Raw genomic sequence first — 14,333 nt, 5'->3', positions numbered from 1 at the left:
TGTAGATGTATTCTTGATGCATTTGTGGGGAGATATGAACTCCACATCTTCCTACACCTCCGTCTTCTTGACTGACTAGTCAGCAGTTTGAGTTTTAAAAGGCCACTTTTTCCCCTTTTTTAACCTTGGTTTCAGGTTCTACCTAATTTAGCTAATTAGGCTCAGTCTCAGGTCATTGTGGTCTGTATTTACATTTCTGATTTGTACCGATTTGCAAGACAAAGACAGTTGCTTTTAATTCCCCAAAGAACTGGCCTGTCACCTAAATAATATTAAAAGATTGATTTGCCCAACTACGTTTTCTTTAACTTGCTTTTCTGTATCAGTGAGAAGATTTCCAACTAGACTGAAATTTCAGAATTCTATAGTCTAGAACTTTATGGTTTAATTGATCATACCTTCTAAACTTGCATAAGGCATTCAACAAAGACCCTCTTTCTGAGTGCACAGGTTAGACCCAGAGTAAAGTCTCCATTATTTATTTTTATTATCCCTTAAATATTAGCTGTCAGTTCTTACTTTATATTGTATAGGCTCAGCTAATCCCACTGGTTTCCTTTAGTATGTTTAATTAATATTTCCTTCATATGCCATCTTATAATATCAGGCAGGGGAAGAATTCCCCAGTGAAACATGTCTATCCCACACAATATAATTAGGCAAAAGAGAGGTAATTATCTTACACAATGCCCATTTAAACATACCAATTTTAAAAAGACTCTGGGGTCCCCAGAGAGTGGTTGAACCAAGGGACTCAGGCACTTTTGTCAATCTTTTAACTTGATTAATTGGTCTAACTTTTGCCCCAAGTAATTGTTGGTCAGGTATCTCAGTGTAATTTTACGTGTATAAAATTTACATGTAATAAAATATACGTATTTTAAACTGGGGTAAATAGGGCAGACTTGTTTGGGTCTGGCCCTTTAATGTTGATGACAAGTAGGAGATCCCTTTGGCCCATCCAATCTTAGGCAGTATTGTATCCAATCTTTGATTTATCTCATTAATGTCTGTTTTATTTATCCCACCTTAAAATAACTATCTAAAGATTTCTTATTCATTTAGGAGAAGTCCCTTTAAAATTTCCACCTTGTTGGGAAAAAGTTTTTAGGCTTTTCCTTCAGTTTTTTTCCCTGTTACTTAACCTAATTAACAATAATTATTCTAATGTTTTTATTAGCATCTGTAAGACCCATTTAGGGGAAGCAGAGACCACAAATAAGGTTTCCCAAACCAATTTTTTGGGTTTGTTTGAAACTAAAGGAGTTTTTAGGTTAACCATTATATGACTAATTTCCAGCATTTCCGCCCCCCCCCCATAGGAGCCAATGAAACAGCTGTTTATAATGAGAGCTCTCTAAAAATTTACCAATTTAGAAGTTTCTCCAATTTGAAGGATCCATCATCTGGCCATAAATGAGGTATACCTTAATAGTGACTCAAACCAATAAGACGCAAGAGGCTTCCCCACAAAAGAGTGTAAAGGATGCTGTCTAAATAAGATCCAGAAAGTTTACTCCCAAAATTAGTTTAAGAAAGTAATGGTCTTTGTTGTACAGGCTGACACAATGAAGGTTAAGATGGCAAAAAGCCCCTGAGAGTTGTACAGTCAGACAAAAGACTACTCAGAATCCCAGTCTATTTGACTGGCTACCAAATGTACACCATATAAGTACTTTTGGATGGTAGTGACCAAGTTCTCAAAACACACACACACACACACACACACAGAAGAATATCAGAACACTTACATTTCAAAGACACGGGAAGAGAAATGCAAGTTTCCCCTAGAAAGCCTTTTGTTTTTTTGAAGTCAGAATTCTGAAAAGATGTTTTTATCGAGCCAGCTTTTTCTAACTTAACTGCATATGCAATAAAAGAGTCCTATCTTAGTCATTTTTAGGGCAAGATTTTCTTTAAGTCCCACGTAAGTAAGCACTTGTAAATGTAAATTTTGTATGGACATAAACCTGGCCAGGATATCCGTTGGAGGCTGGAAACCTGTTGTTCCTTTTTCTTTTGTATTGAAAGCTAGGTTCCCCATTCTGAGTTCAATTTGTGAAGATCACTTTTATTTTGACAAACTCTATTAAAGTAGCCAATTCAAGGAAGACAGGTTAGTCTTCCACCTAATTACCCAGTCCAACTTTTACTCAGTGTCTTTCACCTGAGCAAAGTCTCCCCAGTCTTTCAGCTGAGGATAAACCACACAGTGTCTACACTGAGCAAGATCTTCCCAGTGTCTTTTAAGTGAGGCTAACCCACTTGAGCAAAAGTCTTCCCAGTGTTTTTCTACTGAGGATAAGCTCTCAGTGTTTAAACTGAGTAAAAATCTTCCCAGTGTCTTTCACTGAGGATAACCCAGGTACTTCTTCTTGAAACCAAGTTTCAAGGATAACCTACTACTCAAGAGAAGAGTTGAACACCACTGCATAAAACTTAGGATCATCAACCAAAACTGGAGATCCAAGAACCAGGAGATACTCACCCAAATTCGTCTGGACTCTCTGAGAAAGCGGACAGGCCCAAGAAGCCTCTGCTGGTGCCAGGACTCTGGATCCTCATAGAGTTCAGGCAAAGAAGAAAAGTCTGCTCTGGGCCCCTTCATTGGTTGCCAAGACTGCTGACTGAAAACTATGCACAACCCAAAAGGAGAATTATGTTTTATTTGGCAGATTTTCTGAGGACTTAAGCCCAGAACACAGCCTGTCAGATCACTCTGAGGAACTACTCAGAAGACCTAAGGGAGGAGTCAACCAAAACCAGGTAGTCAGAACATCAAAAGATTACTATTAATTAAAGAAAACTAGACATCTCAAGTTAAGGACTTTAGCACTTTTCTATGTATGAGAAGATGAAAGAATCTGGGCTCCGTGAAATCATTCCTTTGATGTGCACCTTAATTCTAGAATCAGTACCCTGTTTTTCTCCATCCCGAATCCCCTCAAGGTGCACAGTTGAGGGTTCCTGCTTTGACATCTGACTTGATGACTGCAACATCCTTTGTGTACTGATATGGCAGGGAACATTTTTCATCCACGGGTAAGAAATTGAGGAGAAAATTAACATAATTCAAGGTATAAAACCATTACAATATTAAAAATTCCCAAATGTCAAACAAACATAAGTACCCTTGACCTGTAAAATGGAAGATGCCAAAGAAGGGAAAAAAAGAAACAATAAAGAAAATGTAGAAAATAAAGCATAAAATAAGATGGCAGAAATCAATAACAGTAGAACAATAATTAAATAAATCAAGGTAAATGTTATCATAAGATTTTTAAATTTCCAAAAAAAAAAACCCATCAAACAAAACATATTGAAAATAAAGTAACAGAGAAAATTTAGAGAGCAAATATGAATGCAAAGAAGACCTGTTAGGTAGTTAGTCAGACATTAGCAGCAAGGAGGTGACAGTGGTGAGAAAGACAAGAAGAAGAAATTGAGTCACACGCAGCCATCTGGGGACTCTCCCTTGACTCCACCCAGAACGGGAGAAACTATGGTCTGGTGGTGGGCAGCTTATCCTGATAAAGAGAGGCACAGTAACACAAGGGGACTTCTCCAGGCTGTGCATGCCCAGACCAGACAGGCGTATAACCTATAGTAAATCCAAACTCATTATACCATAATTACAATAAATTACATGTGGTTTTGCCCCTCCCCCCACCCAGTAGGCATTTCTTGGGGATTCAAGGATGAGAGCATGCGCAGCAGAAAACTTGTTCCATAGCTCAGGACTGTCAATCAAATAATGATCCTTGTCACTCACCCCCGCCTCTCTGCCAAATGCTCCTTAAAAGCACTCGTAAGGGGCTTCCCTGGTGGCGCAGTGGTTGAGAATCTGCCTGCTAATGCAGGGGACACGGGTTCGAGCCCTGGTCTGGGAGGATCCCACATGCCGCGGAGCAACTAGGCCCGTGAGCCATGACTACTGAGCCTGCGCGTCTGGAGCCTGTGCTCCGCAACAAGAGGCCGCGATAGTGAGAGGCCCGCGCACCACAATGAAGAGTGGCCCCCGCCTGCCACAACTAGAGAAAGCCCTCACACAGAAATGAAGACGCAACACAGCAAAAATAAATTAATTAATTAATAAAAACTCCTACCCCCAACATCTTCTTTAAAAAAAAAAAAAAAAGCGCTCGTAAGCCTTTATAGGAATGCTGCTTTCAATTTGCCGAAACAGTACACCCATCCCCCCCCCCATCCCGAGAGTGTACCTTTGCTTCGATATACTTTGCTTTGGGCTTGCTTCACTTCGCTGAAATAGCCTGTTCTCAGAAACAGCCTGCTCTTTCTCTCTCCTTCTCTCTCTCCCTCTCTGAGAGTGTACCTATGCTTCAATCAACTTTGCTTTGTGCTTAAGCTTAACCTGGTAGTTTGCAATCCTTTGCTTACTATCATGAAACCAAGATAGCTGGTCCAGGCCTTCCACTGACCTCCTCGGTTGAAGCTATTTTGTTACAAAGCATGTCCACATGGTGACAGACCTAAGTCTAAATTTTGATAAAAGGTTGAATTAAGGTGAGAATATCATATGGGAGGAAAAGACTAGGAAAAATAGTAGATGTAGGAGATATGTTTGTGAAAGTGCACATTCATGGCAATATAGCCAAATAAACTCACATGCCCACGTTCCCACTAAAACTGTATAAAATTATGACCAACAAGCAGAGAATACACATTATTTTAAAGCCCTCATGGGGCATTAAGACATATTTACCATGTGAATCCTTCAGTGAATCTTGTGTTACTGCTAAGGGATGTCATAAGGGAATTTTGTGTAAGACTCAAAGCTCCCTTTCTATATGGTTCAGGCTGGACTTGAAGCTTCAGGGGCCTGGGAGGATGGGGCAGGAAAGGCAAGGCACACTCAGAAAAGAGAATACATCCATAACACACTAGGAATATCTGAAGAGGCTGCTCAAGACCTGGCTCAGCCCCAAGGGTTTGACCCCTAGTCCTACTCTTCACCCTACAGCCCTTTAGGGTCAGGACCTTGGCTCACCCTAACCCATTCCTAGCTTCCGGGTATAGAATGAGTGCACATGTCTGAATGTTAATGTTCTCTCAAAATTTACATGTTGAAATCCTACCTCTTAAAGATAGGAGGCGGGGCCGTGCAAAAGTGCTTATGAGCTTTCATGAATGGGATTAGTGCCTTATGAAAGAGACTCCAGAGATATCTCTAGCCTCCTCCCATCATATGAGGATACAGAGAGAAGGCTCCAGCTGTGAACCAGGAAGAGAGCTCTCACTACGAGGTGGCCATGCTGGTGACTTGATCTTGGGCTTCCCAGCCTCCAGAACTGTGATAATAAATGTCTGTTGTTTTTAATCTACCCAGTCTATGGTATATTGTTATAGCAGCCCTAATGGATTAAGACCACATATTTCAAAATTTATCTGGAGAGTGGGGACTGTCTTATCATTGCAAACTAAGAAGTTGGGTTGAGACAACATATGAAAGATTTTTTTTAAGTAGAAAATTATGGATTATTGGATTTGAAAGTACTAGATTGGTTAAGGAACATGAGTACGTGTGTGTGTGCGTGTTTGCAGTGTGTCCCAAAAGTTTTTGTGCAGTTTAAAGATTTACTAACTCCAGAATTATAAACACTACAAACTTACAAAAACATCATTTGAAGGTTTAACTGTTACCAGATGCAAGTCTGTGTGCCTGATGCACAGTGAGGCTAAATACTGAAACATCAGAGTTTGAAGCAGAGAAAGGTTTACACAGTGCCATGCAAGAAGACATGTGGCTCATGCCCAGGAAAAACCCCAAGCCCCCTGAAGGCTTTCAGCAGAGCCTTTTTAAAGGCAAGGTGAAGGAGGGGCATGACTAATTGTTGCAAATATCTTGGTGTTGGATTCTTTGTTCTAGAGGCTGGCCAGATGGGTCAGATCCTGGTCAGGTCATGTGTTCCTGTAAACCTCCAAGAAAACAATTATTATTCTCTGTTCTGCAACTTTTTATCTCCATGAATGGGCTCTTAAATGTCAGAGCCTCGGGCCTCCCTGGTGGTGCAGTGGATGAGAGTCTGCCTGCCGATGCAGGGGATACGGGTTCATGCCCTGGTCTGGGAGGATCCCATATGCCGCAGAGCAGCTGGGCCCGTGAGCCACGGCCGCTGGGCCTGCACATCCGGAGCCTGTGCTCCGCAACGGGAGAGGCCACAGCAGTGAGAGGCCCGCATACCGCAAAAAGAAAAAAAAAAAAAAGTCAGAGCCTTAGAAATAGTCTATCCTATATATTTCAGGCTCTAGGCAACATTGTTTTACAAAAAGTGCAGAGCCAGCCTGGATCACAGGGATGGACAGAGTTAGCTCAGGCAACAAAGCATAAAGATTAAAGTAAAAAAGATCTCATGTGGAGGCAGATTTGTTCTTCCCTATTACATAACTATTTATAATTCTTTCATACTTATGAATTTTGAAAAATAAATTATTTTAATTTTTGTGTGTAGTTCCCTCTGATAGAAAATGAGGCAAAACATACACTATTCAAAATTCACAAAACTAAATAAGTGTAAAAGAAATTCAAGTTCTATCCCTGGGTTTACACAAGACACAAACATGATGTGGGAAAGTTGGAGCTGAGGACAAAGGAAATCCTGAGTAAAAATGTCTGTGAAACAGCCAGTCTTCCAGGGTCAGCTTAAGATGTTCAAGAGTTATCAAGTTGGTGGGCCTCAAGTAAAGGTCTCTAATGGATGAAGGAACCAGGCTCCAGATGGAATGAAGAGAAAATTGGCTAAGGTCTCTCTGACAGGATGAGAGTAGTTGGAAGGAGGGATCTGGAAGCCCCAGGAGGGTGCAGGTGTCTGTGGGTGTGGATGGGAAGGGAAGGAGGGGCAGTGATTCAGCCTATTTCTCTTATTGCCCCTCCCCCACACTCAGGAGCCCTTTGTGACAAGGCCACAGCTCTGTGATGCAGGCCTGGGGTTCTGCCATCAAGTGAACTCCCAGTGCTCTGTTGCCTGAGGGCAGCAATGCAGTTCAGAAGATGGAGAATCTCTTTTCTTTGAAAGACATTGTTGCTATCTGGCTGAGATCCAGCCCAACTTCCTGGGTGATTGATATCATCCTTGGGTTCCTGTGTGGACTGGGGCTCTTCCTAATGTTACTCCACTGCTTCCAGAGTAATCTATTCTTAGCACCACCTAGGAAACATAGAAACATCAGGAAGGTAAGAAACCTTTGGCCTAATCCCAGCAGAGATTCTCTTTTTTTCTTATTCTTATTTCCACTTTTCTAAACCACGTAGAGAGACTCCTGAGATGGGAACTCTCAGAAAAGTATAGAACATCATCCTTCTAGGGAAAAGCCAGGCCAGAGAGGGGTTAGAGTGGGTATGAGGATTTCTAGCCTAAGATCTTAGACCAGGAGTTCAGGTATGGTAGAGGGCTCCAGGGCAAGTCCCAAATGCAGTGACTAATGGTTAAGGACTGGATTACTAAGAGGTCAATCTCTGCAGGAAGGCTGACCCCTGAGCCCTGGTTCACCAGCCACCTTCCCACAGCGGGTGTCTCAAGTGAGACCTTCCTCTGTGTTGGGGCTGAGCCCCTGAGAGCCTGAGAGAAGAGGCTGGAGTGGAGGTCTGGCCTTGGGAAGCAGAATCCTATCTGACAAAGCTCACGTGGGCATTTAGGTCTGAGAATGTGTGTGTTTCTTGATCAGAGGAACAGTGACAGAAGAAATCTATGGTGATTAAAACTTAAAAAATCCTTCTTGGGCTTCCCTGGTGGTGCAGTGGTTGAGAGTCCCCCTGCTAATGCAGGGGACGCAGGTTCGTGCCCCAGTCCGGGATGATCCCACGTGCCACGGAGTGGCTGGGCCTGTGAGCCATGGCCGCTGGGCCTGTGCGTCCAGAGCCTGTGCTCCGCAACGGGAGAGGCCACAACAGTGAGAGGCCCGAATACCCGCCCCCCCAAAAAAAAAAAAAAACCTTCTTTGCACTCTTCAAAGAAGAAAAACTGAAAATATTGTTATCCACTTTAAAAATAAGTAAAAGGGGAAAAAAACCCACAGAGTTTTAGTTAAATGTAGAAAGTCATGTTGTTCATGAACACAGCTTGCCTAGATAGAGGACAGTGAGAGTTGGGTGTTCGCCCCTCACTTTTTCTTATCTCTCAGCATCAAGTAAAGCTGAAGGGGAGGAGCAGGAGTAGGAAGAAAAGTGGATCTTTGAAAGGTAAGCCTTTGCCATTCAGCCCTGCGCGACCCGAGAGTTAGCTTCCATCTCTCCTAGTCCTGAGGGCCCAGCTTCACGGTCTCTGAGGATGCCAGTGGCAGAGCTTATTCCTCAGGAAACAGAGCCTGAGCCTAATTAACAGAGCCTAATGAACGTGGAAGCACTTTGCAAAGGACAAACCCTTTTCAAGTGAGACTTACCATCACTGTCAGGGACATGTGGCCTTGGACACTGATACTTGGGCTCCAGAGTCTAATCCTCCAAAGATTTCCCTTAAAGGGCCATTGCACTCAGCCTCCTGAAAGACTCTTAGGCCTCTGCCTTCACCACCATGACCCAGTCTCCTGATTTCCAGCTTGCAGAGATTGCCTGGAAGAACTGGAGGGGACGCACAACCTGGTTTCACTTCTGCAAAGGTAAAGAATCTTTCCCCTTCTCTCCTGGGTCGTCCTTCCTCCCAGAGCCTCTAATGTGACCCCAGCCCTGGGAGGGGGAGCCATGGGAGGGCGTGGCTAAAGCCCTAGGGTGAAGGAGAGCAGGAGCATTATGAAGTCAGTGTGGGGGCAGAGGAGGGTTCTTGGGCTGCAGGTGCCCACCCCTGCCTGTCCTGTCCGGCCATCCTGGCCCCATCTGCTCTCCTACAGCTGCCTGGGGAGGCTTCCTGGCAAGGGCAACTTTCATCAAGTCTCATGTCAAGACCCTCCTGGTGAGACGTGCAAAGCAGTGCCTGCTGGAGCCTGTGGAAGATACTGCTTGAAGGGTTGGGAACCCTGCATGAACACCTCTTGTAGGGTTTCCTTCCTTGATCCAGACACTCGAGAGGTGCTGGAAGCACTTATTATAAGGTTTTGGGTAAAGCACAGGTGGACCCTACCCCTCAAGGTCCTCAAGCCCATAAATCTCTTTAAGTCGAAAAAGTTCCAACCCTCCACCATTCTACAGTTTGCCACTTCCCCTTCAGCCACCTGTGTATCTGGTTCCCACTCAACAGTCAAGTGTGCTGAGTTCCTGGAGAAACCTCCTCAGGCTCATTCAGGAGAGAAGGTGATAACAGAAGAGTCAGTTCCTACCCTGAAGAGGCCTCTCCTTGTCCCCTCCACTGTGTGTAAGGAAATCCAGAGTGCCCTGGGAGCGATTCCATCTGCTGACTACCATGGGCCCTCAAAGGCTTCTCTGACTGGACAGGAGGGCAGGCCACCTTCTCAGTCCCTCACACTCAGCCTTGTGGGCAGAACCTGGAAGAGTGAGACTGTGGAATGGGTCAAGAGGGACAGCCTAGAGCCAGGTCCAAGTTCAGCAGTGGTCAGGAATGAGCCAAGAGAGGAGAGTGGTGGTCAGGCCTCACGAGACCCCTGCCATAGGGTAACAGTGATGGAGGTGAACTTAGGATCCCAATCTTTGAGAGGTGAAGAGGCCAGGGAGGCTGTGGAGGCCAAGGAGTCTCCTGCTCTTCAACCACAGTCTAGTGTTATCTTGGAAACCAAAGTGTTGACAAAATCCCAAACCACAAATGTACATATGAGGAGTTTAGAGGTGCCAGGGGCCAGTAGAACTTTCCTACTACCTAGACTGTCTGTTTTCCAACATCCAGGTGAGCCATGCCTTAACATGGAGGTTGCTAGTGAGTTTAACTCCAAAGTAAAGGTACAGTCAGACAACCAGCTTCAGGACTTTCCCAAACACAGGTTCCTTGCTGCAGACAACTTGGCTTCTCAGGTGCCTCAGTGCCATCCCCAGAGAGTCCCCACCAGAGACAGGTTAGCTTCCCAGGAGCCAAGTGGCCTTATGGAAGCCCAAAGGAGCCACCTAGGGCAGCAGGAGCCCAAAACTTCAAAACTCCAAGACTCATGCAAGAGCCAGAGCAAGATGATTGCCCCTACTTACAAAAGAGAGGACTGTAGGAGGCATAAACCAGGAGAGCATGAAGAAAGGTTTAAAGAATTAGGGACCTCTCAAGCTGGAAGTATGAGCCGCCCTGCCCAGGTCAGGGGAATAACAGACTCTATTGGGAGCAGATGTCTCCAGCTCATGCCAGAGAAGAAACATAGCCCTCCAGAAAGCCTCTTCAGAAAAAGGATGAGGCTATTTTTAAAGTGGATTTCCCCCAAGAAAAAAGTCAATGGTCGAGATGCTCTGCAAAAAAAAAAGCCCATATCAGCCACTGCCCAGAGTCACGGATCAGTCAAAAGCAGATCGACCTTGAAGAGTGAGACTGCTGAGGGTCGGGCACGCATGACAGCTGTTGGACAGATCCCAGAAGAAAAAAGAGCAATTCACCATGGACTTCATGCCACAAAGTTAAATGAACACAAACTGGAATTCCAAGTCCCAGTATGTGGGTGTTTCGGCTACCATAGGCTTACCTCCTACCCAGAGCAAGGGAGAATGATGGGTTATACAGCCTGCGGTCATAAAGCCACCTCCAAGGGCCAGAGTTGTTCTATCAGGGAAAGGGAAGTCAGACACCAACATAGTTTGAAAAGTGTAAGGTTCGACGATGAGCAGCTGGGCCTAAGGTGCCTCCCATCCTTGCCCCCCAAGAAGAGTTTGTTTCCAGTTAGTACCTGCCAGTATGGGCCAAAGATTCCAGGTGCCCCAGCCCGCCATCAACACTGTCCAAGGCATTGTCATCTTTGGGGTGGTGTCTTGCCTGGTCGACAGTAAAATCCTTCTTTAGTCTTCCCTTTAGTAGGAAAACATGTCTCCAAGTAAAAATTCAGTCCATGTAGAGAAAATGATTTTCTCATTAGCACATCCAAGATATTTAATGTTCCCCAATACATATACATATACATATATTTTTTCTAATAAAAGCATAGTGTAATGGCTGCTGTCTGTGCTGTGCACTTTGTCTTCTAGAAGGGAGGGGCATGGAGGGAGTTGGACAGTAGCATCACAAGCTTGCTCCTTGTCTCATGTCACTTCATTGCACCTTATGATACTGTCATTACACAAACCAAAATTACTCTAACAATGAGATGGGAAAAACCTATGAAACCCACACCCAAGGACCTGGTTCAACCAGTCTTTCTGTTTCTTCTATGCTACTTTGAACTTTATGCAACTGTAGTGGATAGGTTTACACGATAGGGCCGGACATTCCAATTCAGGCTCCAGGAAGTGCCAGAGCCAAGTGGATGGAAGTTTGGGGGGAATAGAGTATGGGCTCTGAGTTCAGAAACGGGAGAAACCTTGCCCCTGGATCTCTTGGTAGGGAATATCCAACATCTGCTCTTAAGAGTTCCTTCTCTCTCTGATGAAGGCTGGGATTGAGATATGCCCTATGAACCCCTTTTAGCTTAGGCATAATAAAATGTACAGCATCACCCTCCCCCACCTCTGTTTCTCCTAGACTTTAGAGCAGCAGCAAGGATGGCATTTCCAGCTCTGTGTGTGTAGGTGGGGGGAGTATCAGGGAGGCTGCTGAGGGCTGTGTTGAGTCCAGTCCCATATAAATGAATGGCTATGTTCATGGGTCACCTACCTTCCACTCTATGTTAACCCCAGAGAAGGAGTTTTGGATGAATGGAATAGGGGTGTGACTGTGGGTAGTAACTATCTGATGGTCAAACACTGTGAATTTAGGGTGGGATGTAGGTGTAGAAAAATCACTGGATCCAAGGAAGGAGGCAAAGTGGTACCAGATTCCCATAAATGCGCAGTTGTGAAAGAGCAGCCGCCTGACATACAACCACCATCTAAAGGCCTAAAGGGGAGGAAAAGTTAAGGGTCCAGTAGCTCATCATGTCCCCACCCCAGGGTCTCTACCCTATTCCAACTCTAAGATCACAGACCTAGAGAAACCACCTTTAGGTCAAAACAGAAGGTCAAACTTATAGAAGTAAAGCAAATCAGGGAAGGTTAATCTCTTAATACTATATTTAATAAGCTTACACATCATCACCTCTTGACTTTTAGGAAGGATAACTTAACAATAGGTGTAAAAGCCAGGACTAGGGAACTTGGGATGTGACTCCTAGTCTGGTGATCTTCACATAAACATATGGCCCAAGGACTGCTCCAGGGGAGAGGTGGGGACTGGCCTGTGATTGTGTAGTAAGCCTTGCCTGTCTCCCAGTCCTTGATCACCCCAGAGCCTGGTAGGTGAAGAAGCAATCAGACAGGATTTGTGGTGGTGTGGAGGTGACCTGTGCAAAGTGGATGGGGCAGGGTGCAATCCAGGGGTGTTCCACTGATCTGCTTCTAGCACAGCTTTTCTTGTCTCCTGACCCCCATCCATATGGAAAAGCAGGGAGATGAGGAAGAATTTCTCTAGAGTGATTTGGTGCTTCCTGCCATGTGCAAGGCGCATGGTGGACACAGCTCCAGGTGGTGTCTATCTCATTGTGGAGATTTCTGTTCCAGCTGATGCCCCTGATCCAGATGACAACAGAAATGGACCCCATCCCCCATCCCTGTCAGGCCCCTCAACACGTGGAAATGCTGTGACCTGGGGTGGAGGGGGCAGAGTGAGCACAGGACTGCTCACACCCCTGGTTTCTCCCTGGAGCCAGGCCCTACCTCTGGGCCCCAATTCCCAAGGCAGCCTCCAGAACAGGCAGAGCAGTGAGAGTGGAGTCAGGACTTGTGGGAGGGGTCGGTACCCAGAGGAAAGAGATGACAGGGCTGGGACCTGAGCCTGGCTGCTGCTGGGTGCTCTCAGGGGCACCCAGAAGTGAGCTCTGGGAATATGGGGAAGCTGGACTTGGACCCCACTGGCTCCTGCTGGGAGAGTGCCACAGACAGGTGATGCTGATGGAACAGCAAGAAAACAGAAAGAAGCAAGTCCCTTTGCCCTTCTCTTGCTGCTCCGTTTTCCATAACGTACAGTGAGACAAGAAATTGAGAGACCAAAAGAAAAAAAGAAATGGAGAGACCCAGAGACAATACACAAAGACTTCACAGACACACCTCCCAAGAGAGACTTCTCACGCAAACACCTTTCTCAGAGATCACATACTGAGACCTCACACAGGGACCTCATGTTGCTTCACAGACCCTCAGACAGCAACCTAGCACAGATTTAACAGATTTCCCAGAGATACCTTCCAAAGGGACCGCATACAGAGACTTCACACAGAGATCTCACCCAGAGACAACACACAGAGACTTGGCACAAAGACCTCACAGAGACCTCACATCTATTCTTCAGTATCCATTGACAAGTCTTTCTTAGTGAATATGAAACCACTTAGCAAACTGGCAGCATGATAAATATATTATCAGTTGTGCCCCTCTGAGATCCACCAGACACTCATTGTCAGCATTACTCTAAATGGGGAAATGTTTGAGAAGTTTTGTTCTTTTGTAATGTCACTGCCTCTGAACAAAAGAATTATACATTCCAAATGTAGATTTTCAAATTTCATTCTTAGGTGTTCATTAGCTTGAAAATCACATATTACATTATTTTAATTTTATTTATTTTAGAAGAATGAAGAAAATAATGTTTGTTTCTTAGAAATGCATGTAGTACTCTATTTCATTTTATTTTAAAAGATTTTTAGTGGAGTATAGTTGAGTTACAAATTTGTGTTAGTTTCAGGTGTACAGCAAAGGGAGCCAGTTATACATATACATATGTCCACTTTTTTTAAAGATTCTTTTCCCATAGAGGCCATTACAGAGTATTGAGTAGAGCTCCCCGTGCTATACAGTAGGTTATTATTATCTATTTTGTATATAGTCGTGTGTATATGTCAATCCCAATCTCCCAATTTATCCTTCCCCCCTTATCTCCTGGTAACCATAAGTTTTCATTTGTACCCTTTTTTAGGAGAATCACAAATTTTAAGCACAACTAAAACACTGTCAGTCTCCAGTGAGAGAAAATATTTGTCCAGTTTTAGTTATCATCCAGTCAAATGGTATCTGGCACATTTTTTACTTTATTGAGGACAAAACTTAAACTTGAGATGGCTTACTTGTTTCCTTTGGGAACATAAGAAAAACCTGCAACAAAGGTACTCTAGGAATGAAATAAACCAAGAAAGAAGCATCCGGACTCACATTCACTTCCCAGAGGGCTGTGTAACTAGCACATTATTTTGCACATAATGGCTTGCATTAGGTTTGTGAGGTTTGCTTTATTTTTGAACAGGCCAATAATCATGTGAGGATTTTTCACAAGTCAAAT

At 44.4% G+C, this 14,333-nt stretch overlaps 1 protein-coding gene across 1 annotated transcript; it reads left to right on the top strand.

Annotated features, from left to right (window-relative positions):
* Positions 1–5,984: 5,984 nt before the first annotated feature.
* LOC309801861 (spermatogenesis-associated protein 31A6-like) lies at positions 5,985–10,861 on the top strand (the record flags this gene model as incomplete). The annotated part of the gene is made up of 2 exons (XM_082616931.1): positions 5,985–6,002; positions 8,909–10,861. The coding sequence occupies 2 exons, from the start codon at positions 5,985–5,987 to the stop codon at positions 10,859–10,861; spliced, it is 1,971 nt and encodes a 656-aa protein (XP_082473057.1).
* Positions 10,862–14,333: the final 3,472 nt, after the last annotated feature.

The sequence above is a fragment of the Mesoplodon mirus genome, assembly GCF_964341445.2.
Source record: "Mesoplodon mirus genome assembly, chromosome: 1".
In the NCBI taxonomy this organism is placed as follows: domain Eukaryota; kingdom Metazoa; phylum Chordata; class Mammalia; order Artiodactyla; family Ziphiidae; genus Mesoplodon; species Mesoplodon mirus.
This window is presented reverse-complemented; position numbering and strand designations above follow the sequence as displayed.